Here is a 24,146-nt window from a genome sequence, read left to right on the forward strand (position 1 = left end):
GGTCACAACAAATTGTGGAAAATTCTTCAAGAGATGGGAATACCAGACCACCTGACTTGCCACTTGAGAAACCTGTATACGGGTCAGGAAGCAACAGTTAGAACTGGACATGGAACAACAGACTGGTTCCAAACAGGAAAATATATTTAACTTATATGCAGAGTACATCATGAGAAACACTGGGCTGGAGGAAGCACAACCTGGAATCAAGATTGCCAGGAGAAATATCAATAACCTCAGATGTGCAGATGACACCACCCTTATGGCAGAAAGTGAAGAAAAGCTAAAGAGCCTCTTGATGAAAGAGAAAGAGGAGAGTGAAAAAGTTGGCTTAAAACTCAACATTCAGAAAACTAAGATCATGGGATCTGGTCCCATCACTTCATGGCAAATGGGGAAACAGTGGAAACAGTGGCTGACTTTATTTTGGGGGGCTCCAAAATCACTGCAGATGGTGATTGCAGCCATGAAATTAAAAGACGCTTACTCCTTGGAAGGAAAGTTACCACCAACCTAGACAGCATATTAAAAAACAGAGACATTACTTTGTCAACAAAGGTCCATCTAGTCAAGGCTATGGTTTTTCCAGTAGTCATGTATGGATGTGAGAGTTGGACTATAAAGAAAGTTGAGCACTGAAGAATTGATGCTTCTGAACTGCGGTGTTGGAGAAGACTCTTGAGAGTCCCTTGGACTGCAAGGAGATCCAGCCAGTCCATCCTAAAGGAGATCAGTCCTGGGTGTTCATCGGAAGGATTGATGTTGAAGTTGAAACTCCACTACTTTGGCCACCTGATGCGAAGAGCTGACTCATTGGAAAAGACCCTGATGCTGGGAAAGATTGAAGGCAGGAGGAGAAGGGGATGACAGAGGATGAGATGGTTGGATGGCATCACCGACTAAATGGACATGGGTTTGGGTGGACTCTGGGAGTTGGTGACAGACAGGGAGGCATGGTGTGCTGCGGTTCATGGGGTCACAAAGAGTCAGACACCACTGAGTGACTGAACTGAACTGATGAATTCTGAATCTCATCTTTAAGATGCTTTCCACTCACAGGTTGATTTATGGAAGGTTAATGGGTTTCATTAAATGTCTTAAAAACATGTTCTTGACTTCACATGACTTTTCCATCTTTAGTTTTGTCATGTTGCAGAAGATGCTGTGGTCACACTCACCTGGTGGACCTGAGTGAAGAGGGCCAGCAGGTCTAGAATAGTCAGGCAAACCTCTGTAGCAATGTTGGCCTCCGTGTCCACGTGGTGCACAATGTCTATTTCATTAGAGTTGCCTACAAAGTCCAAAGTAGAAAACAGCATAAAGGTCTGAGACAAGTCTTTGTACCCTATTAAAAACTTTCTTCTATTGCAACATAGTCATATACAACATATATAGAATATGGACAATGTGGATACAATATACAACCTATGTATAGACACATAATCTTCACTGGTGTTTTGATGAGTAATTTAGTAAATCAAAATGCTTACATTTATTCAATTTCTTTATCGGCTGAAGCAAGAATACTAGACAGAGTTTTTAGTGGATGCTATAGACTGAATATGTGTTTCCCCCAAAATTCATATTGTTGTTGCTGTTGAGTCATTAAGTCATGTCTGACTCTTGGCAACCCCATGGACTGTGGCACATCAGACTTCCCCACCCTTCACTATCTCCCGGAGTGTGCTCTCACTCATGTCCCTTGAGTCAGAACAGTATGAAAAAGCAAATAGATCAAAGCCCTAATCCACAATGTGATGGTATGTGAAGGTGGAGTCTTTGAAAAGTAATTAGATTATGAGAATGGAGCCCTCATGATTGGGATTAATGCCCTTTTAAAAAGAGATACCAGAGGGATCATCTCTATCTCTACCATGTGAGGACACAGCAAGAAGGTAGCCATTTGCAAGGCAGGTTTCTACCAGACATCAAATCTGCTAGCACCTTGATCTTGGATCTCCTACCCTCTAGAACTAGGAGAAGTAAATATTTTTTATTTAAGCTATGCAGTCTGATGCATCTTGTTTTAGTAGCTTGAACCAATGAAGACAGTGTGTGTGCCCTTTTCATTGGTCAGGTATGGAGTTTCTAAAGAATCAGAGTAGTCTGTTCTTTATTTCCCACTTCTTTTCCATTGGTTCAGCTGTCAGTATAGTCATATTTCCTCCATAATTAGTCTGGGTCAAGTTTTATGCTCCAGGTTAATAGATCAAATGTAGAGTCTGAGTGGATGATCTGCACGAATGACCTCTTCAGAAAGGTACTAAATGTATTTACAGGTTAAGGCAAATACTGTCAAATAGCTAACTTTGGTCATGTGTCCATAATCAAGCACACTTACATGATATGAAAGGACTGGATCTCGTTTTTTACCTCATTCACACCTAGAATGTGTGCAGCACTGGATTCAAGATGGCACGCCTGCTGCTTCTAGGACACAGGCAACTTTTTCCTCTTCCCAGAGGGATAATAATCAGGTTGAGAGAGGCCACCATAACTCTCACGATGCCAGAGTCCCTTGGTTCCCCAGTGAGGGATCCAACCCATGCCTCGTGCAGTGGGAGCACAGAGTCCTTACCACTGGAACAATAGGGAAGTCCCACAACACTACGTTTTTAAACTACTCCCTGCTGATTGGAGAAGGAAATGGCAACCCACTCCAGTGTTCTTGCCTGGAGAATCCCAGGGATGGGCGAGCCTGTTGGGCTGCCGTCTATGGGGTCGCACAGAGTCGGACACGACTGAAGCGACTTAGCAGCAGCAGTAGCAGCTGATTCTCTCCTCAGGAACATTCTCAGGGCTACAGCAAGCCTGAAAACCAGTGGTCTGAGGGGCACAGCAACATTCCCTACATTCTGAAACAGAATGAATTTATTTCCTGCACATGTCTAGAGAAAAACGATAACCATCTTGTTGCTATTGTTTCTGGTTTACTTACTGGTCATGGTATTGTCTAACATCTGGAGGAGTTTGGGGTTAGAAAGTGCATTTTTGCCTCGAATTATTGGTAAAGTTTGTGATCTGTGCTGCTTCTGTCCTTCATGACTGGAAGTGGTGTGCATCCTGGAAATGAAATAAGAAAAATGGTTAAAGTCATAGGGATATGAAAACCAAATGTTTTTTTCAAATTCTCTTGTGTCATATTAACATTTTTTGTGAAAAATGAGACTTTTTATGAAAAACCATTAATTATGGGGTGACACGATGACAGAAATTTAAAAGTACTTTTGGAGAAATTTTATTTAAGCCAAAAAAAGGTTCAGAATGATAATAGATACTAAAGGATAATGAGTTTCCCAGGTGGCGCTAGTAGTAAAGAATTCATCTGCCAAAATAATAGATACGGAATTAAATTCTGCACAATCATATTCACTATTATTTAATGAAATCATGGGATTCCATAGATGTCATGCTGGCTATTGGTTGCTTAGAAAGGCATAGTGATAAACATTTATAAAGTACAATACTACATAACTCAATTGGTATCAATTATTTTTAGGGGGTAAAATATAAAAAAGTAAAATTTGGTCTGAAACAACTCTTTGACTCTTACTTGTTAGTTTTGGAGGAAGAGATACTGAAGAGTGAAGTCTCAAAAAGAAGCAATGGTTTTCTCTTTGTCTTACTTCTCAAGGCTTATTTGGTTCTGGCTAAATCAAGTGCTCTGGGTGGATCGGGGCCCAGGAAATCTGACTTTGGTTTTCAGTAGCCAAGAGAGTCTGGGTCATTTCTGCAGCTATAGGGAATAATGGGTTTGGGGCTATATGGCTTAAACTTTGGGACTGAATTACTTTGTCTCCTTCTGTCTATAACTGCTGGGAAAAGCCATGGTTTTGGGGAAAAAATCAGGAGGTGTTCAGGGAGGACCCTGAAGTCTAACTTACCAGACAGCCTCTAAACTGTAGTGACCTCAGCTGGGTTACGATCGTCATTAAAGTCATTGTTTATGGTCCTCTCTCCTACTACCAATTGCCAAAACATGCCCATGACATTTTTTATTTGCTTTCTCATAAGGGGGCCACTCAAGTGGTCCCCATGGATAAAGAGGCAAAATTTATTCTATGATTTATTAGCCGTTTACTACTTCCATATTACTTTCTAAAATTCTTTCTAAAATACAGCCATTTTCATATTGTATACTATCATGATACCTCTGGGAAGAATAAATCAAGCTGGAGAAAACTTCAGCAAAGAGTTTGGATTGACTAGACCCAGAGGAGCTTTAAGGTAGCATTTCAGGCTAATGTTTTCTGTAGGGTAGTTTATGAGGGGTGACCCTGGGTTTTTTATGCTAGTTAAATCAGTCTGATGACTAAAAAACTAACATGAGCTTATGGGGCCAGATATACTTCCTTATTGCCTTTGACCCTTAAAAAAATTACATTAAACTCTAAGAATATGGTTAAATTATTAAAATTACTGAAAGGAAAGGGGAGATACGACCTCACAGTTTACTTTGTCACCAAGAGATTAGCAAACATGAAAATAGTCATTGATTGGAATTATATCTTTCCAGGCTTAAAAAAATTAAGATACTCATTGACCCTATGCAAGAATCCACCGGCCAATGCAGGAGACACCAGAGACCATGTTCAATCTGTGGATTGGGAAGATGCCCTGGAAAAGGAAATGGCAACCTATTCCAGTATTCTTGCCTGGGAAATCCCATGGACAGAGGAACCCGACATGCTACAGTCCCTGGGGTCACAGACTCGGACATGACTGAGCACACAACAACAACACAGGGCATTGTACAGTAATATACTGTACATAAATAAGGTCACATAAATAAGGCGTAATTCTTGCTTCTTAGGTCTTTACAAGTTAGTGGGCCAGATAGGGAAGTACTTACAAGGTTTCCTCTTAGAAACATACAGAGTTATTTGAAATCTGTGTCTGGCTTGAAATATACATATAAGTATTGGAGAAGGAAATGGCAACCCACTCCAGTGTTCTTGCCTGGAGAATCCCAGGGATGGGGGAGCCTGGTGGGCTGCCGTCTATGGGGTCGCACAGAGTTGGACACGACTTAGCAGCAGCAAGTGTAAGTAAGTGAAGTCACTCAGTTGTGTCCAACTCTTTGCAACCCCACGGACGGTAGCCTACCAGGCTCCTCTGTTTATGGAATTTTCCAGGCGAGAGTACTGGAGTGGGTTGCCATTTCCTTCTCCAGGGGATCTTCTTGACCCAGGGATCGAACCCAGGTCTTCAGCACTGCAGGCAGACACTATTCCGTCTGAGCCACCAGGGGATATTTCATATGTATAAAATATACATATATATATACACACACACACACACATGCATGTGTGTGTATGTACATAGTGTGTGTATCCACACTCTCTCTATATATATGCATGTGTGTGTGCTAAATTGCTTCAGTCATGCCCCACTCTGTGACCCTATAGACTGTAGCCCCCCAGGCTCCCCTGTCCATGGGATTCTCCAGGCAGGAATACTGGAGTGGGCTGCCATGTCCTCCTCCAGGCAATCTTCTCAGGGATTTAACCCGCGTCTCCTTTGGCTCCTGCATTGCAGGCGGATTCTTGACCACTGAGCCACTGCAGAAGCCCAATACACACACACACATATACACATCCATGTACACTCACAATATAATTTTAAATATCAAGCAAATGTGACAGTACCATTGTGACAAAAGGCCAGAAGTCTGGCAGGATGGATTAGATCCTTTGAGAGTTCCATTGTTCTGGGTGGACTGCACGAATTTAAACGCAGCAGCAATTTTTCTGCAAGGAAAACTGAAGTTTTAATCTTAGCTCAGTGTTTGCAACTGATATATAAACAAAAAATGGCAACTGACAAAAGATTACTGGACAATGAAAACTTTCATATGTTATAAAAACAAAAACAAACCACTTTTTTCCAGAAGAAAACCACATTTTCTTCTGGAAATGGGAAATTGAGGGTTTAGGGAATGTGCTGGGGCGGGGGGGGGCGGGGGGGGGCGGGGCACTGCTGTCTCTTATGGGAAAGGATGAGAGCACAGTTATTCCAGATTAATTTTTTTTTTTTAGTATATTGGAAGTATTTTCTTAAATATGCATCTTCTAAGTTACATTCATATGAAGACAAATGGGTTGAAAAGCTACATGAAATGTGGTTTCCTTTCAGAAATGTGTGTTTTGTGCTTTTTCTTTGGACAACATTAACTATTTTTGGATCTACTATGGGTATAGTATAATCATCAAACATGCTTTGCTTAATGTGAAGTTTCAGTTTTAAAACTAAAAAAAAAAAAAAAAACAACTAAAACTTCACATTAAGCAAAGCATTGTTTAATGATTACACTATACCCATAATAGATCAAAGAACAGTTAATGTTGTCCGAATAAAAAGCACAAACACACATTTCTGAAAGGAAACCACATTTCATGTAGCTTTTCAACCAATTTGTCTTCATATGAATGTAACTTAGAAGATGCATATTTAAGAAAATACTTCCAATATACTAAAAAAAAAAAAGTTAATCTGGAGTGTAATCATCAAACACGCTTTACTTAATATGAGGTCAACCTTAAAATCCTATTTGCATTTTAAGATTTCTAACACACACATATATGACTCTTTTCAAAAGATCAGACTATGATTCTTTTCATGATTCTTTTCAAAAGATCAGACTAATCTTTTGGAGTTTAAAATGATTACCTTATTATGTTCCGTTTCCCTAGATATCTGAAATTTTGAAGACAGACGCTAGAAAGGAAAAAAACAAGTCACATTCTAATTATTCATACCTTTTTATCTATACAAAGTGTTCATCCAAGTGCACTAAAAGACAAATACAGTTTTCTTTAGATAGTTTATGCATTATTATTGACAGATTATTCACCATACGATACTTAGAATGAAAAATGGTATACTAAAATCATTTGAAGGTTCTAGAAAAAAAGTCTTAAGTAATCAACTCTAAAACTTACTCCAAGATGCTGAAGAAGTCAGACACCTCTGGACTGGGGGCTCTTTGCCAGTAGGCAATCAGAGTCTCTGAAAGGAAACACCAAATAGCATGAGACTCTTTGAAATTCAAAGTTTTTTCCTTTTTTTTTTTTAAATTTAATTTTAAAGAGCTCTCTTTACCCTCCGAAATTGTTTTCATAATGTGCAGAAAGCACATGAGAAGACTCCTGGTTTCTGCTTGATCTAGCTTGTCAAATCGAAGAGTTGAGCCTATCAAAGATAAGGGTCTTGGGATCTAGGGATGAAAGAAACAACAAGGATTGAGGAGGAGGAGACAGCTGACTTGTAACGTGCTTGGGAAGGTTGGGAGGGAAGTCATACCTTTTCACAGTTGTCAGTCTTCTCACTGCTCTTCTCAGTGGTACTTGGGTTGGAGTCAAGACTTGCTAATGAAGCTCTGGAATCAGCATGTGTTACTGTAGAAATAGCTATTGATGAAAATGCTGTAAACACAAGCCACAGCACACAAGACGGTAATGAGATGCATGGGCGTGCACACACACACACAACGCTAAAATGAACCAAAAAGATGCTGATTATTCAGGTATTGTGAAAGCCTGACACAATAGAGTCTGGGATCGGCATGAAAGACATGCAACTTTTAAAATATTATTTTAACAGCCATGCCAGTATGAAGGATTTAAGAACATTTAGACCATTATAACTGGAAATAAAGCGTGCTCCTTTGATTTCTTACAAAGCTTTTTAAAGAACGTTTCTGTTTTAAAATGCTTAATAAAAGTTCTTAAGGATGCTTTGGAGGAAGCAGCTTTCAATTTTTGACAGTTTGTAAGAAATTAAGATGACATTTCCAAAATAGTTCTTAAAAACAATCTTTGAAGTGGAAGGGCTATTATATTTTAAAAGGCTGTATGCAATGAAAACATCAAGATTGTTTTCAGAATGAAACAATTTGATGACATCGGAGTAGACTGCTTCTTAATCCAAGTAGAAATGAACACTAAGTAGAAGAGGAAGTTGTTGGATGACATTCAGAGAAACATGTAACAAGACTCTTTAGCTATATAAATGTAGAATACTTTGCCTCATACATTATGTACAATGGATGAGTGGGTAAAAAGCACAGTGATATACAATGTAAACACAGATGAGTGTTAAACACCATTGTCTGGAAGGTCTGAAGTACCTGCTATAGAATTTAAAACATCTTTAGAAAATGATGTGTCTGCAGAGTTGGCATGTTTCATAGCTGACTGGGTGTGGAATCCTCCATTGGTACTGAGGTCGTCTCTAGACCCCTGGATTCAAAGCACAGAAGAGATTAGTGGGAATTAACATATTTCAACATCATAAACCTACAAATGTTTTCTTCATTACATTTTCAATTAGATGATAAGAGATTTGATTTTTTATATTTTTGCAAAATCTTCTGCCTAAGTAGGCAATGAAAGTGAATACTGTCAAACCATAATCTTAGTCACAATTTGGTTTCTTATGTGATTTTTAAATTTTTAAACAATGTAGTGGAAACTTTTTCAGATATAGATTAAATCAGGGGTCCCCAATCTTTTTGGCACCTTTCGGTTTTGTGGAAGAAAGTTTTTCCACAGACCGTGGGAGGAAGGATGGTTTGGAGATGATTCAAACATATTACATTTATTGTCCATTTTATTTCTACGATTATTACATCAGCTCCACTTCAGATCATCAGGCATTAGATCCCAGCAGTTGGGGACTCCTGGACTAAATGACTATAATGGTGATTGATAAGTTCACTGATTAAAAAATTTTTTAATTGAACTATAATTGATGTACAATATTATATGTTATAAGTATAGAACATAGGGATTCACAGTTTTAAAGGTTATCCTCCATTTACAGTTATAATAAAATACTGGCTACATTCCCCATGTTGTACAATATATCCTTATAGCTTATAAAATTATAATAGTTTTATATGTAACACTTATACCTCTTAACCCCTATTCCTATGGCTCTTCCTTCGCCCTACTGGTGATCACTAGGTTGTTGTCTATATCTGTGAGTCTGCTTCTTTTTTATGTCATATTCTCTAGTTTGTTGTATTTTTTAGATTCCACTTGTAAGTAGTGTCATAAATTCATTGACTGGATTATCACTATTATCATGGATTTTTAAATGTATATTATTATTAAAAACTAGATGTTAGGTACTTATAATGTGCCAGTCTCTATGATGCATGTTTTCTATTACACATTTAATCCTCCTAAGAACCCTGCGACAGAGGTATTCTGTTCCATTTTATAAAAGAGGAAAAAGTTGAATAGCTTACTGAAGGTTACATAGATGGTAACTGGTCCAAGGTCAAAAAAAATTCCAGACACAGTTCCTAGCTTCTAGACACCATATAAACACCTCAAAACACCTACATTAATGCATATATATGGAATCTAGAAAAATGGTACAGATGAACCTATATGCAGGGTGGGAACAGAGATGCAGATGTAGAGAATGGATGTGTGGACACAGGAGGGATGGGGAAGGAGAGGGTGAAAAGAACTGAGAAAGTACATCCAAGCCACAAGGAAAGCCCCTTATGTCCACTCCCGTGTGCAACACAGATAGCTAGATGGCTGCTGTATATATAACACAGGCAGCTGAGCCCAGTGCTCTGTGGTGACCTGGGCGAAATGAAAGGCTTGGGTGGGAGGGAGGTCTAACAGGGAGGGAATACATGTATGCATATGGCTGATATACTTCACTGTACAGCGGAAAGTAACACAACAGTGTAAAGCAGTTATACTGCAATAAAAAAATAGATAAAAAACCAAAATCAAACGCCTGCTTCCCCCCACCAAAATACCACCTAGCAAAAAGCACTGTTCTGTTTAATCCTTAGTTTGCTCACATTTAGGGAAAAATGGTTATCGAGGCCAAAAATATATAAAAAAAAGGCAAACTCTTTATTAAAATAGACACTTGGAATATTATGCAAACTTACCTGATTTGATGTATTGACAGTAAAAGGATACAGGTCCTTCAGGTAAATCCTTGGCATATTGTCCAGAAGCATGCCATAGAGGGGCATGTATAAACCAGCTATCTGGGCCTGCTTTTCCTAGGTAGAAAAGGAGTCAAAAGAAATGATTCACATAAAAATCGATAGACTTGTAGGTTTGATAGGCACTTAATGCAGTGAACCATTAAATGGTGCTTAGGGAAGGGAGAAAGAAAGACCACTTACTGGTTCTCTGTATCGATCATCAAATGAATGCTTAGCCATTAGGTTTTTTAGGACAGCTAAAGCCAAGTGCCTGATATCTTGATCTTCTTGCAGAGCAAAGCCAACTTCTCGGAGCAGAATTCCAATTAAGAAGTGTTTGCGGCAAAATTCATTCGTGACCGAATATTCAGGCATATCTTTGTGTGGAAGGTAAAGAGATCATGTTACTGAAAGTCAAATGATCACTTTACAATTAAGAGAATGGAACAAACAACTATAAACCCTTATTGCTACTAGGAGGGATTCAGCAATGCAATCTTATATGAAAAATGTGAAGAGGGGCATTCAGTAAATACTGTTTATTCTTATCCAAAACAGAGCATGTGTGCATGCTGAGTCATTTCAGTCATGTTCAACTCTTTTGCAATCCCATGGACCATAGCCTGCCAGGCTCCTCTGTCCATGGGATTTTCCCAGCAAGAATACTGGCGTGGGTTGCCATTTCTTACTCTGGGGATCTTTCTGACCCAGGACTACATGTTAGGAATAATGAACTATTAGAACACTCCACATCATATCTGACCAGAAGTAAAGTAAACACATCGATTTTTTCCAGTCTGTGAAAATACTGCTGAAGGCAGAAGTTCAGGGAATGTGGAAGTTCAGGAAACTAACATCAAAGGGCTTAGGTTAAATAAATTTTTTCACAAAATACTGAGTAATAGTGAGGAGCCAGAAATAAAACAAAACTTGCAAATTGCCCATTTATACCTAGAAAAAAATTTGCCCAGACTATTTCAAGTTATGAACTTTTCTGGGGTAAAAATAAACTGATATGATTCTAATGATCTCAATTTTGAGAGAAGGGTTAGAACCAGGCTGTGGCTTATTGATAGAAATATCATATAAAGATAGTTTCATTGAATAAGCATGTTATTACATATGATTGGGAATTTCATGTATGGTTACACTCTAAGGAAATTTCTGATGCTTTGGGAAACTAAAGAGAGTTCAAACTCTGGAGAATAGGGTAAAAAAACATTCAAACTAAGGAAGCATTTAATTATTTGTGATAAAAGAAAAGCTCACTCAACTTTTTGACTATTTTGATTAGATGATATTTGATATTTTTATATATTTGATTAGATGATATGACTATTAGCATCTAGAAACTGGAAATATGAAGTGTCTATACTCATCAATATTATTGAAACACAAAGTGGTTATTGATGCTGAGATAGTGTAATAGAAAATAAAAATCATTTACCTGATGCATGTAATTCTTGTATTGATTCTGAAGGTGTCAAAGGATCTGAATTTAATATAAATAAACAAAAAGTTCAGCTATATACATACTCAGATAAACACCATATCCATTAACTATGTGTAATTTATACTGAAAAATTAAAATATATTGTCTTAAAATACAAGTGAATCCCTTCAATAAAGCTTTGCTTTTCAAGACAAGGCTTTGGTTGTTTACTTCTTTTCTTAAGAAAGAATGTCATGAACAGAATTATTTTAATGCTTAGCCTTCTTCTTGAGCACTGTCTTTTCCTTCTATCAGAAATCTGCTTGCTATGAAACATGTTTTTATGTTTACTATTGATAATATCAGATCTACAAAGATACTACCAGGTCTCTAAGCTACTGATAAATAGTAAACAATCCCTTTTACTTATTGATAAATAGTAAACTATCCCTTCTCCAGGGTGAATTCCAGACCCAGGAATTGAACCGGGGTCTCCTGCATTGCAGGTGGATTCTTTACTAGCTGAGCTACTTGGGAAGTAAATAGTAAACAGATAATACAAATGACTAAAATAGATTTTGATCCCCTTGACTGTCTTAACCAGTCTGCCTAATGCAGTAATAACTTGGCAATAGTTACGAGGTTAATGTTCTTTGATTTACAAGCACAAATTGTATGGCTTTGTGGGCCTTCTCTTTGATGAAAAAGAAAACATAAACAAAAATTGAGAAATACAGTGCTGTACTCTTTACCACATGCTATTATTTTCTGCATTTTAACCTGATTACCTGGGTCTAATGCCCATATGACAATTTCAGACAAAACTAAGACTGAGGAAACAGGAATACAAACAAAGAAGCTAAGGCAAACAAACAGATGTGTTCCCTTTGCAGGAACTGATAAAAGTCTGGGACTTATTACCTGGAATGTTGGCTGATCTTATGGGGAGACATAATGGAATAAAGTGTTCATGCTGACATACTTCTTGGAGAAAATCAAATTTATATTGGCATAAGGTCTAAAAAAGAGGCAAAAGAATGACTATTATTCACACACTAAGAAAGTTAATAGAAAATCTGCACTTGAATCTTATCTCTAAAAAGGAAGTGGAGTTACTTTTGTGTGACCACTGGGTCATTGTTAAGTTTAAAGGATTTTGTCCCCTCTCAAGTGGTAAATGTAGTCAGGCACCCTATTTTTGGAGATTGGTCAAGGCTTGTTCAGGAAGTGATTTCATTTGCAACCTACCATGAGCTTCTATGGGATACAATCTTATTGAGTTCTATTTTTTCATTTCTTTTAGCATATAGCAAAATGTATTTATTCTGAGAAAAACAGTGCCTCACCACATGTGCTAAGATGTACAACTACACTCAGCTTGAAGAGCAGATCACTCGAAATCAACTTCTAAGATCCAGTGCTAAGGAAGACAATGGTGCAGAGAATCTAAACTTAGAGTAAATCTCTCTCCATCTGCCGTTTATTCTGAGGGTACATCATTCCACCCCTTCCCTGCCCTTGCAAACAGGTCTGGCATCTCAATGTTTTGAGTAGGACAGTGATAAATGAAGTGCAGACATGATCCAAAGCAACTTAATACAACTGCATAAATGGGAACAATTAGCAACTCCATAACCATTCTATTTTTATTGTCATGCAAACTAAGTAATCAATTTTTAAGACTCAGCTTGTGTTCATTGTATTCACTAAAAACATCTAACAAAATAAAAATATATTTCATTTGCTCAGATACTTTAGAATCATAATTTGTGACAACTTTAGTCAGTAATTTAGAATACTGACATCTCAAACAAGGGTAGTATTTGACTTAATCATTTGTACATCAAAGTGAAAAGGAACATAATTAAATTACACGGTGATCACTCTTCATTGAGTATGTTCCATTTGGTCTTTGATAAGATATATAATTTAGGGTCACTGGAATCATACCTAAAAGGATTTTCTGCAAATTTCTTGCATAATTGGAGCACTAATGAAGGACATTCTTTTTTTTTAAATTTAATTTTATTTTTAAACTTTACATAATTGTATTAGTTTTGCCAAGTATCAAAATGAATCCGCCACAGGTATACATGTGTTCCCCATCCTGAACCCTCCTCCCTCCTCCCTCCCCATACCATCCCTCTGGATCGTCCCAGTGCACTAGCCCCAAGCATCCAGTATCGTGCATCGAACCTGGACTGGCAACTCGTTTCATACATGATATTATACATGTTTCAATGCCATTTTCCCAAATCTTCCCACCCTCTCCCTCTGCAACAGAGTCCATAAGACTGTTCTATACATCAGTGTCTCTTTTGCTGTCTCGTACACAGGGTTATTGTTACCATCTTTCTAAATTCCATATATATGCGTTAGTATACTATATTGGTGTTTTTCTTTCTGGCTTACTTCACTCTATATAATAGGCTCCAGTTTCATCCACCTCATTAGAACTGATTCAAATGTATTCTTTTTAATTGCTGAGTAACACTCCATTTTTGTATATGTACCATTGCTTTCTTATCCATTCATCTGCTGATGGACATCTAGGTTGCTAGGTTGCATTCTTTTAAAAAATATTTACAGAAAGAACTAGATTTTCAAAACTGAATGACATATAATCATGCAGTTTTCCTAGCTAAATCTCCACAGCTAAAAATAACATTCAGGCTCCTAAGCCTAACATGAAATGCTCCAAGAAGATCATTATTTACTTTTGGAATTTCTATATTTGTTTATTTCTATAAACATAAATATATTCTATTTCTATATTCGTAAATATATTTCTATATTCTTTCCCAATACCTAGATGATTCCTCTTGGGGACTTATTTTCCTCCCAATGGGGAAAGGTTAATGGGGAACTGTTAATTCAGGTGCCTTCTCTTTCACGTGACCCAAAGCAGACCAGTTACATGCTTCCTCTCTGGAGTGTAAATCTTTAAAAAATTTTTTTATTGTAGTATAGTTGATTTATAATGTTGTGTTAGTTTCAGATGTACAGCAAAGTGGATCAGTTATTTTATATATATATATATATATCCATTCTTTTTAAGATTCTTTTCCCAAGTAGGTTATTACAGAATATTAACTAGAGTTCACTGTGCTATACAGTAGGTCCTTATTAGATATCTATTTTATATTATTGCAATCTGTATATGTTCATCCCAATCTCCTATTTATCACATCCTCCCACATTTCCTCTTTGGTAACCATAAATTTGAGTGAGTCCATTTCTGTTTTTTAAATAAGTTTATTTGTATCTTAAAAAAAATTAGATTCCACATGTAAGTTGTATCATATAGTATTAGTCTTTCTCTGTCTGACTTACTTCACTTAGACAATCTTGGAGTCCATCCACATTGCTGCAAATGACCTTATTTCATTTTTCATGGCCAAGTAATATTCCACGGTGTACATGTAAGCAGAGTGTTAAGAGGGAGAAAATGGTCCCATTTCATTATTTAAGGAGCAGCAGACCTTGGCCCCAGGTTCATCCTTTGTGATTACTCTTCTGCCCTGGAAGTGCCTTGGTCTCCGCTCTTTTCCAAGCCTAGTTCTCCCAATATCCTTCCAATAAATTCCCTTTTACTCAAATTGGAGTAAGTTTCTGTTGGTTGCAACACAAAGAACCTTAATGCTTAATGATACAAGTTTCAGAGTCTGGCCCATTTCCAGTCTTATGTCCCTCTGGCATATGCTATATTATATAGCTCAGTGGTTCTCAAACTTGAAAGAACACAGAAATCACCTGAAGGTGATAAGAATCTTGCTGCATTCCAGATTTCTGGGCCCCACCTGCAGTAGCTCAGCCCTGAGATCACTGGTCTAGGAACCACACTTTGGGAACCACTGCTCCCTAGATATTAGTACTATTCCCTGTCTCCTGACACAGAGTCACTATTTATGTAAGGTGATCAACTGTTCCATTTTGCCCAAGACTGGAAATTTCCAGAGAAGTGGAACTTGCTAAAACCAAGACAGTCCTGGGAAAACCTGAGGAAGAAGAACTGCAGCTGGAATCACTCCTCTCACAGCCCACAAGAAACAGAAACGAAATGTGAACACTTTAACTCCACGCCCATTTGTTCCCCACGAAGGGAGGACTTGGGAGACTTGCTGAGATGACGAGCCATTTTAAAAGCCTGCCTTTCATTGTACAGAAATTGTTTTTTGATACAAATAATGGATAGGTTATTGTTTTAGACAGATTATACACAGAGACCAGTGTGTTTATTTGTAATGCAACAGTTTAGAAAGCCATCACTCCTGAACATGGTTCTTACCTTGGGATCACCAGAGGAGAACATGCTGATGTAATTGTTAACCATCTTAAACACAAAACCCCGGTCCATAAATGTAAAGCAGCGCTAAAAAATAAATAAATAAATAAATTCAGATGTTTTTATTTTAAGGATCATTAAAGCTGTTAGAAAAGATGATTAAAAATATTGATGCAAAATAACATTTCACTAAATGTCTTATATAATAAATGTTTGAACAATATCTACAATATGCTTAAGCATTCATCCACATATGGCAGCTAATTAAAATACCAGATATAGGACACACACCACAAAGTTACAAACCCATATTTATCATTTTTCATAAAACATCTCTTGGAGCTTTGCAATGAAATATTGCAAGCCCTTTCCTTTTAATATAGAAATTTTTAGCTTTTACTTGTCTTATTTTTTAACCACTTTTCTACATTTTATTATTGTTTTTTAATAGTTTTTTCCACAGTTCCTTAGGTGAAGATCATTTACTGTACAACATCTGGTAAGAACAGGGGCAGCAGAGACAGGTCAGGGAAACCTTTTGCAATCTCACTGGCCTCTTTCAATAGCTTTTCTTTTCAGCCAAGGCGGCTTGAATTTGAAGAGTGAAGGTAAGAGAGCCTGAGATTTCTATCAGTGAGCTGCTCAGTGTCTGTCTTACTCTGTCTTCACACTCTTGTAACTGTAATAAGGAGAGTCTTAAGCAGTAGGTAGCTTTAGAGGAGTCAGGCAAGCATTGCAAGTCAGCTCAGCATCTGCTCTCTGTCCCAAAGACTAATGGCCACGTAACCAGTAACCAAGCTATGGGGGCCAGTTCCTGCACTGGAAAAGTATGACGTGGGCATGGACTGTTTCCTGATGCAGCATCTTGGGCACTATAGTAGATTAGCTTATGGAGGTCATCACTGCATGTGTGTTTCATTCTACCCACCCACAAGTGTGCGAATATGTGTATCACGTGGGAAAATTTCTCGGCTGCTGTATCACTCAGTATAGAAGGCTTCTTTCTCATCCAGAGTCCAGTAGGGTCCATTGTAACAGTTTCGCGTTTCTTAATCTCTCAGTTTTACAAACAAATCTCTTTTCTCAGAAAGAACTGGACATAAAATCTTGTTATAGGCAGTACGCATATGTGCATGCTAAGTTGTTTCAGTCGTGTCCAACTCTTTGCAACTCGATGGCCTGTAGCCTGCCAGGCTCCTCTGTCCACAGGATTCTCCGGGCAAGAATACTGGAGTGGGTTGCCATGCCCTCGTCCACCTCCTCCAGGGGATCTTCCCGACCCAGGGATGGAACCTGCGTCTCTTATGTCTCCTGAATTGGCAGGCGATTTCTTTGCCACTAGTGCCACCTGGAAAGCCCTATAGGTAGTATTCCGAGTGGACGATTTCCCATTGAAATACGCCCATGTAGAAACATGAGTCATTTTCTCTAATAACATTTCCAGTTGATTGGTCAATCATGTTTGTTTTTCCTTTCCATTTTTCTATGTTTTATTCTGAGTTTTTTAAATGTACCTATTCATTACATACTACTTCATTTATATCTTCATTTTCAGTATGAATTTAAGTTCTTTCAGTCATCTCCCTTAGTAAAAAAGTGAATGGCTCCCTGGTCCTCCTATCTTCCAACAGAACAGTGAGGAAAGGTAACACCAAAGCATAATCACAGGTGCAGAACATGTAGAGGAGGGGAGGAAGAGGGCTTTGATGTCCTCTGCACTATGCAGGCTCTCAGCAAGTGGGTCAGGTCCTCTAAGGTTCTCCATCTGTAGAATGAAGTCCCAACTGGTGACCCTTGGAATATTCCCAATGTGGAGCTCTCTCCCTGGAGACCTCTGCTATTGCTGTCTCATTCCTGCTGGGAAGAAGCTTGGGTCTCACTTTGCAGAGAGGAAGACCATCTAGTATAACTATGGGTTCTAGAAACTTCTCAAGAAAGAGCATAAGAACAGAAGCACTTTGGTGAAGTCACAGGGCACCTTGATAAGATGGAGGAGGAATTTGTGAGTCATGTCATTGAAAGGTTGCAGTTGCCACCTCCCAGAGGCTACTGTAGCTAATCTGTGAGCTTTCAAAGGAAACCAAACTCCATCACCCATGAAAGGGGAAAATGAGGAGGAGGGTGCCTACCCTGGGGGGGGGGGGTCTAGGAAAACTCAGAGTTCTTGAGATTTAAGACCTTCTATGTGGAGAACTTGTCATACTCTTTTCAAGGGGCAGTGAGGGATAAGGGGGGCAGGTTGTTCCAAGGATACAAAGCTGGTAGAATCAGCCTTTTTCCTACAAAGAGCCCTCCTGCAGGTCAAGCTTCATCAAATGTGTCTCTCCTGTCATCGGTACCCTGTTCTGGCCCATTCCAGCACCTTCTTAACCCCAAGGGCAGAGGATCTTTCACCCATTGTTAAGGCATGGAGGGGCCTTTCTGCTTTTGTTTTAAAATAATTTATATTAACCTTCCATATTAGCAGAAAACAATTTATAGCAGGCTTTGGCAAACTATGTTCCATGAGCCAAAACTGGCCCACTGTTTGTTTTTGTAAATGATGTTGTATTGGGACACAGCTGTACCCATTTGTTTAAATATTGTCCATGGTGAATGGTCTATGGGTTTCCCTGGTGGTTCAGATGGTAAAGAGTCTGCCGGCGATGCAGGAGACCCAGGTTCAATCCCTGGGTCAGGAAGATCCCCTGGAGAAGGAAATGGCAACCCACTCCAGTATTCTTGCCTGGAGAATCCCAAAGATGGAGGAGCCTGGTAGGCTACACTCCACGGAGTTGCAAAGAGTTGGACACGAATGAGTGACTAACACAGAATGGTCTATGATTGTTTCTAGCTGAGTTGGGTACTTGCCACAGAAACTGTATGGTCTGCAAAACTAAAAATATTTAACATTTGACCCTTTACAGAAAAAAATTTGCAGATTGTTGATATAAAGAATAACATACCCTATCAGACTTTTTCTCAGTTTGGCTTAATAAAGGAAAATATTCTAAATTAAACACGCAAAGATATATTGTAATAAAAAATTATTTATTTTGTTTCACCAACTGTGAGAACCAATGAGAATTTTATTCTATAGCTTATTTAGCGATCAGTTATGAACTCAAATTACAAAACACGCATCTGATACCCTTTCCCTTTATATTTTACAAAACTACTTGGTCCATCTTTTTCTTTCTCATCTGGAAACTTTACTAGGTATTAACTTATGTATCTCCACAGCAACTCTTGCATAGATTGAATTTATAGAAAACATTTATTTATTCCACAAACACAGAACATTTAAGTGAAAGAGAGTAAATATAAAGACTTTCCCTTTCATAGACTTGCTTATCCATCTTTTTTTTTGATATTTAGAGAGTAATATCACAGATGTTTCTCTAAAATATTTTGCTACCAAAATCTGTCTTTTATATTAGATGATTGCCAAATGGTTTCCAAAAGCAAATTGAAATAAAGTAGAGAATAGTCAGAAGAGTGGGTAAAAAGACATGGCTGTCTGAGAAGGAAAATTAAAATCAGAATGAACTTTCCTTTGCTACCTCCTTGGTATTATATTTGCAAGAGAAGAGTATCTAGACAGCTACTCTCAGGTAAATTAGAGTTGTGACCCAGATTGGCAGTGGAAAGAAAAATTACAGAAGCTACATATGTAGACATGGATGCATTTGCATCCTATCTATCTCTAGGAGAGAACGGTCAGAGAAATGGACAAGGTTTCTGGCTTAAGTGCTACAAAAACATTATTTTCCCATGATGTAAGACAAAAGAGGACACTTTCTCACCTAGGACACTTTCATGTGGTCACCCCGGAGGTACCACATTCTCCATTTTTGGAAAACAATCTTGGTACAACCATGGTGTTACGATACTTCAGTTGTTAAATTCTGATGACAACTAACTTACAGTATTAGATTACTAATGTAGAATTCAACAACCAAAAGAGATAAAAGTCATTTGAAACCTAAGTTAAGTGAATAACTACTTTCTGGGAATATAAAAGTTTTGTAACGCCAACAGTGGGGCAGTGTTGAGCAGCTGAACACTCAAAGTTCATCAGTTCACATGCATTATGCCAAATGACTACATTCAATTTAACATAAAAAAACCATGTCATCTTCTTTTCTCTTTTCCTTTCTGCGTTCAGATGATTCATATAATAAACTTTACATTTTAAAACAAGCTTTCTGGGTCAAATAAATTCCGTAAAAGCAATAATCTCAAAACAATGCCTGTACAATGGATTTTTATAATGTACATTATACTAAGTTAGCGTTTCCATTTATGAACGTCACAAAAGTCCTGCTTTCAGTTTGCAGTCCATGGATCCACATATCTTATAGACTGTATTTGTTTATCTATTGTCAATCCATGCTTTTTACCCACAGCTTTCACAAACCACTGGTGTCACCATTAGCTGTATACTCTGTGTCTCTTTTCACCTTGGACATTCATGTTAGACATTACTTTATGTACCACCAGAAGCTACTTTTGCATAAATGAGGTCCAAGGAAAGCATATTTTTTTCTAATAAGTACAGAACATTTAAGCCAAAGAGGGTAGATAAGGGGTCTTTTCCCTTTTTAAGAGACTTGCTTATGCAACTTTTTTTTTTTTTTTTTTTTTGCAATTTAGGGAAGAATACTCTGCAGATGTTTCTTAAATGCAGTGTGCTTACAAATTGGACAACATGTCATTTTCTCCAAATTTTCTTTTTCATCAAGCACTTCAAATAAACTACTAGCATAGTAACAAACTTTATTCTCATAGGTCTTAAAATGTGGTAGAAAATTAGAGTAAATTTTTTTTCTATTTTACTCTCTTCCTCCTTAAGCCTGACCATCTCTTTCTCTTTCTTGAAGCAAGAAAAAAGCAAAATTAAGATGTAAAACAGTGAAAAGGAAATTTTAAGAGGTAAACATGCATAGTACATAATTTGAAAGAGCATTTGACACGTCAAAAAAGAAATTAGACTGAATTAAAATTCACATGCAGAGTACATCATGAGACACACTGGACTGGAAGAAACACAAGCTGGAATTAAGATTGCAGGGAGAAATATCAATAATGTCAGATATGAAGATGATACCACCCTTATGGCAGAAAGTGAAGAGGAACTAAAAAGCCTCTTGATGAAAGTGAAAGTGGAGAGTGAAAAAGTTGGCTTAAAGCTCAACATTCAGAAAACGAAGATCATGGCATTCAGTCCCATCACTTCATGGGAAATAGATGGGGAAACAGTGGAAACAATGTCAGACTTTATTTTTTGGGGCTCCAAAGTCACTGCAGATAGTGACTGCAGCCATGAAATTAAAAGATGCTTACTCCTTGGAAGGAAAGTTATGACCAACCTAGATAGCATATTCAAAAGCAGAGACATTACTTTGCCATCAAAGGTTTGTCTAGTCAAGGCTATGGTTTTTCCTGTGGTCATGTATGGATGTGAGAGTTGGACTGTGAAGAAGGCTGAGTGCCGAAGAATTGATGCTTTTGAACTGTGGTGTTGGAGAAGACTCTTGAGAGTCCCTTGGACTGCAAGGAGATCCAACTAGTCCATTCTGAAGGAGATCAGCCCTGGGATTTCTTTGGAAGGAATGATGCTAAAGCTGAAAGTCCAGTACTTTGGCCACCTCATGCGAAGAGTTGACTCATTGGAAAAGACTCTGATGCTGGGAGGGATTGGGGGCAAGAGGAGAAGGGGACGACAGAGGATGAGATGGCTGGATGGCATCACGGACTCGATGGACGTGAGTCTGGGTGAACTCCAGGAGTTGGTGATGGACAGGGAGGCCTGGCGTGCTGTGATTCATGGGGTTGCAAAGAGTCGGACACGACTGAGCGACTGAACTGAACTGAAAATTCATGAATGACAACTTCAGCTAATTTTCCATCTATCTCCATAGTCTCTTTGTTACTAGTATTTATTGATAAGTTCCCACAACTATCCAGTATGTCTTGGTGTCTACTACAAAAAAGCAAGAAAAGTGCCTTCATCAAGGTCACCAATAGTCAACAGTTGGGCAAAAGAAGGAACAGAAGAAACACATTATCTTTCCGATTGGATGCATTATCTGTTCAGTGATACACCATCATTCTACATTAGCTAATTTTGGACTAAGCTCATTTTTCTTCCTAATTTAATATAAATAAATATTGCTAAATATATATATGTATGCATATATATATTTCATTTTATGTTGCTAAATACTTTAACTGATCATTTTCCTTTTATGTAGCTAATTTATAATATTTTCATCATGTAAAAAAGAGCCTGGAAGTAAAACAACAAAAATGCTCAATTCCCCCAAATTTTTCCAAAGTGGCTATTTGGCATCATTGTGAGAGCTGTAGCCATGCCAAAATATCACTTCAAGGTTAGAAAAGTCCGAGACAAAAATATTGCCTCAGGACAAGTTCTCCTTTAAAAATATCACTTTTCTCTTTAAAAATATTTAGGAGTCCTACATTTGGCAATATTCAAACAGATACTTTTCTCTAACCTTGATTTTTGTTCTATAGGACTCCAAATTGGAAAAAAAAATCAGAAAGTATTTCAAGCAAGAAAGACATATAGATGAAAGCATTCATCTAATCATGGTAGTCCCGACTTCTCATCATAAATGAACCCGTGACTTAATTAACACGTAGAGTATCTCACAGCCACTATCACACAGGCCTGAAGAGAATCAGGCTTTGTATAATGTACCTTAAGAAATCTGGCAACGCTGTGGTTTGCCCTTTTTGTTTCTTCAAGTGCGTCTTTGTTTTTCCAAATCATGTGGTCAGCGAAGCTCATGACAAGATTGTCCAATTCATTTTGAAAAGATTCAGGAAATCTTTGAGGCCGAGAAAGCTAAAGAAAGAATGGATCATTGCTTTACAATGAGATCTGTGAAATACTAAGCCCGGAAAACATAACCTGTAAGACTTAACTTCATTCTATTTATTATCAAACAAAAAGTCTTTTTGGAAATTTGAAAGCAATAATGAAATTAGAAGCCATTTCAATTTCAAGGTCATGATTTCCACTTTTCAGTGAATTTTTCTTCTATTTTGGCCAATAAAGCTTTCACTTTTTCATTATAAATTATAACATATATGAATTGCAAACTATTCAGACAACATAGAAATGTAACATTTTTTATAACCTCTTAATACCCCTTCTTGCCTTCTCAGGAAATAACTACTATGAATGGTTTAATGACTATTATTCTAGATTTTCTTTGATTCACAGTTTTCTAATTTAAAAATCAATTATTTTGATTTTTTAAGACTATTAATAAGAATCTTCCAATAAACAACTATAAGAAATCAATGAATGAATAACTGAATGAGTACAGATATTAGTTTGAAATGTCCTCTAAGTTGTGAGTACCAGCTAGCTTTTTTATAAAAGTTATTTCAGTTTTATAAGAGACATAACTGACATATAAAATTATAACATATTTACACCATACACTCTGGTGTTTTCATGCACATAATAAATTGTGAAAGAATCCCCACCCCTCATCTAGTTAATTAAGCCATCCATCAGCTCACATACATATTTTTGGGGCGAGAACACTTAAGTTCTACTCTCCTAGCAAATTTCAATTATACAATACAGTGCTATCAACTATAATCACCATGTTTTCCATTAGACGCTCAAACGTTATCTTATAGATGGAAGTCTATACCGGCTGGTCTTAACTCTGGTATTAGCATATGCCCATGACAGTTGTCAGTGAGACTTCACTGTCAAAATGCTTTTGCCATAAGATAAAAAATGGTTTGGCTGTGACATTACACAACTACACTGAGTAGTTGTGTACACAGTTACACAATTACACTCACTACACTGAGTAAAACTCTACAGGCCCCTAAAGAGTGCCCTTGGGTACAGAAATCTACGCCTCCTATTTTAACTCGGAAAATTTCAGGCAGCTGAGTTTTCCCATTTCTGTCACTGCTTTGTGAATTTATACAATTTCTTTGCACAAGATAGGTAAGATTCATTCACCTTTAGAAGATGGCTTTAAAATTAGACTTGCAATTTCACTATAGACAGAAACAGACAATTGAGAGTTTGACTAACCTTTATTTTCTTAATCTAAGCACTCAACCTTCCATGGTGCAAGAATAAAAACCATGGAGGCTAAAATTAGAGAAACTGCAGAGCACAAATACTGATTAACTACAGAATGCTGCAGTTGGCTTCGACTGGCTTTTTTTTTTTGCCATTTTTACCAGGAAATGACTGTCACTTTAAGAATCTCATGGTTACTCTCTGTATATATTCAAAGTTTACTATTGAAATAAAATTAAATTGACAACAAATAAACCTAGTGGATTTAACTGTATACATCATTTTTCATTCTGCTCCATATCCCTTGAGAAATAAGGGTAAATGATTCACCTGTGAAAACAACAATCAGGTTTTACATAATCAAAGCACAATTGTCGTTTTCCTCTTTTCACTGCGTTAG

At 37.6% G+C, this 24,146-nt stretch overlaps 1 protein-coding gene across 11 annotated transcripts in view; it reads right to left on the reverse strand.

The window, feature by feature from the left end:
• Nucleotides 1–24,146, reverse strand: part of DOCK10 (dedicator of cytokinesis 10) — a 305,001-nt gene that overhangs the window by 34,413 nt on the left and 246,442 nt on the right. For 9 of the 11 annotated variants that reach the window (XM_024976734.2, XM_059875928.1, XM_010802445.4 and 6 more), the window contains 14 exon segments: nucleotides 22,388–22,534; nucleotides 15,685–15,768; nucleotides 12,318–12,414; nucleotides 11,412–11,456; nucleotides 10,166–10,341; nucleotides 9,923–10,039; nucleotides 8,129–8,240; nucleotides 7,303–7,424; nucleotides 7,102–7,216; nucleotides 6,942–7,008; nucleotides 6,670–6,717; nucleotides 5,649–5,750; nucleotides 2,939–3,063; nucleotides 1,179–1,291 (listed from right to left, as the gene is read on the reverse strand). In XM_024976734.2, coding sequence (XP_024832502.1) covers nucleotides 1,179–1,291; nucleotides 2,939–3,063; nucleotides 5,649–5,750; nucleotides 6,670–6,717; nucleotides 6,942–7,008; nucleotides 7,102–7,216; nucleotides 7,303–7,424; nucleotides 8,129–8,240; nucleotides 9,923–10,039; nucleotides 10,166–10,341; nucleotides 11,412–11,456; nucleotides 12,318–12,414; nucleotides 15,685–15,768; nucleotides 22,388–22,534 — 1,470 coding nt within the window. 11 annotated transcript variants of the gene reach the window in all.

This window comes from Bos taurus, chromosome 2 (assembly GCF_002263795.3).
Source record: "Bos taurus isolate L1 Dominette 01449 registration number 42190680 breed Hereford chromosome 2, ARS-UCD2.0, whole genome shotgun sequence".
In the NCBI taxonomy this organism is placed as follows: Eukaryota; Metazoa; Chordata; class Mammalia; order Artiodactyla; family Bovidae; genus Bos; species Bos taurus.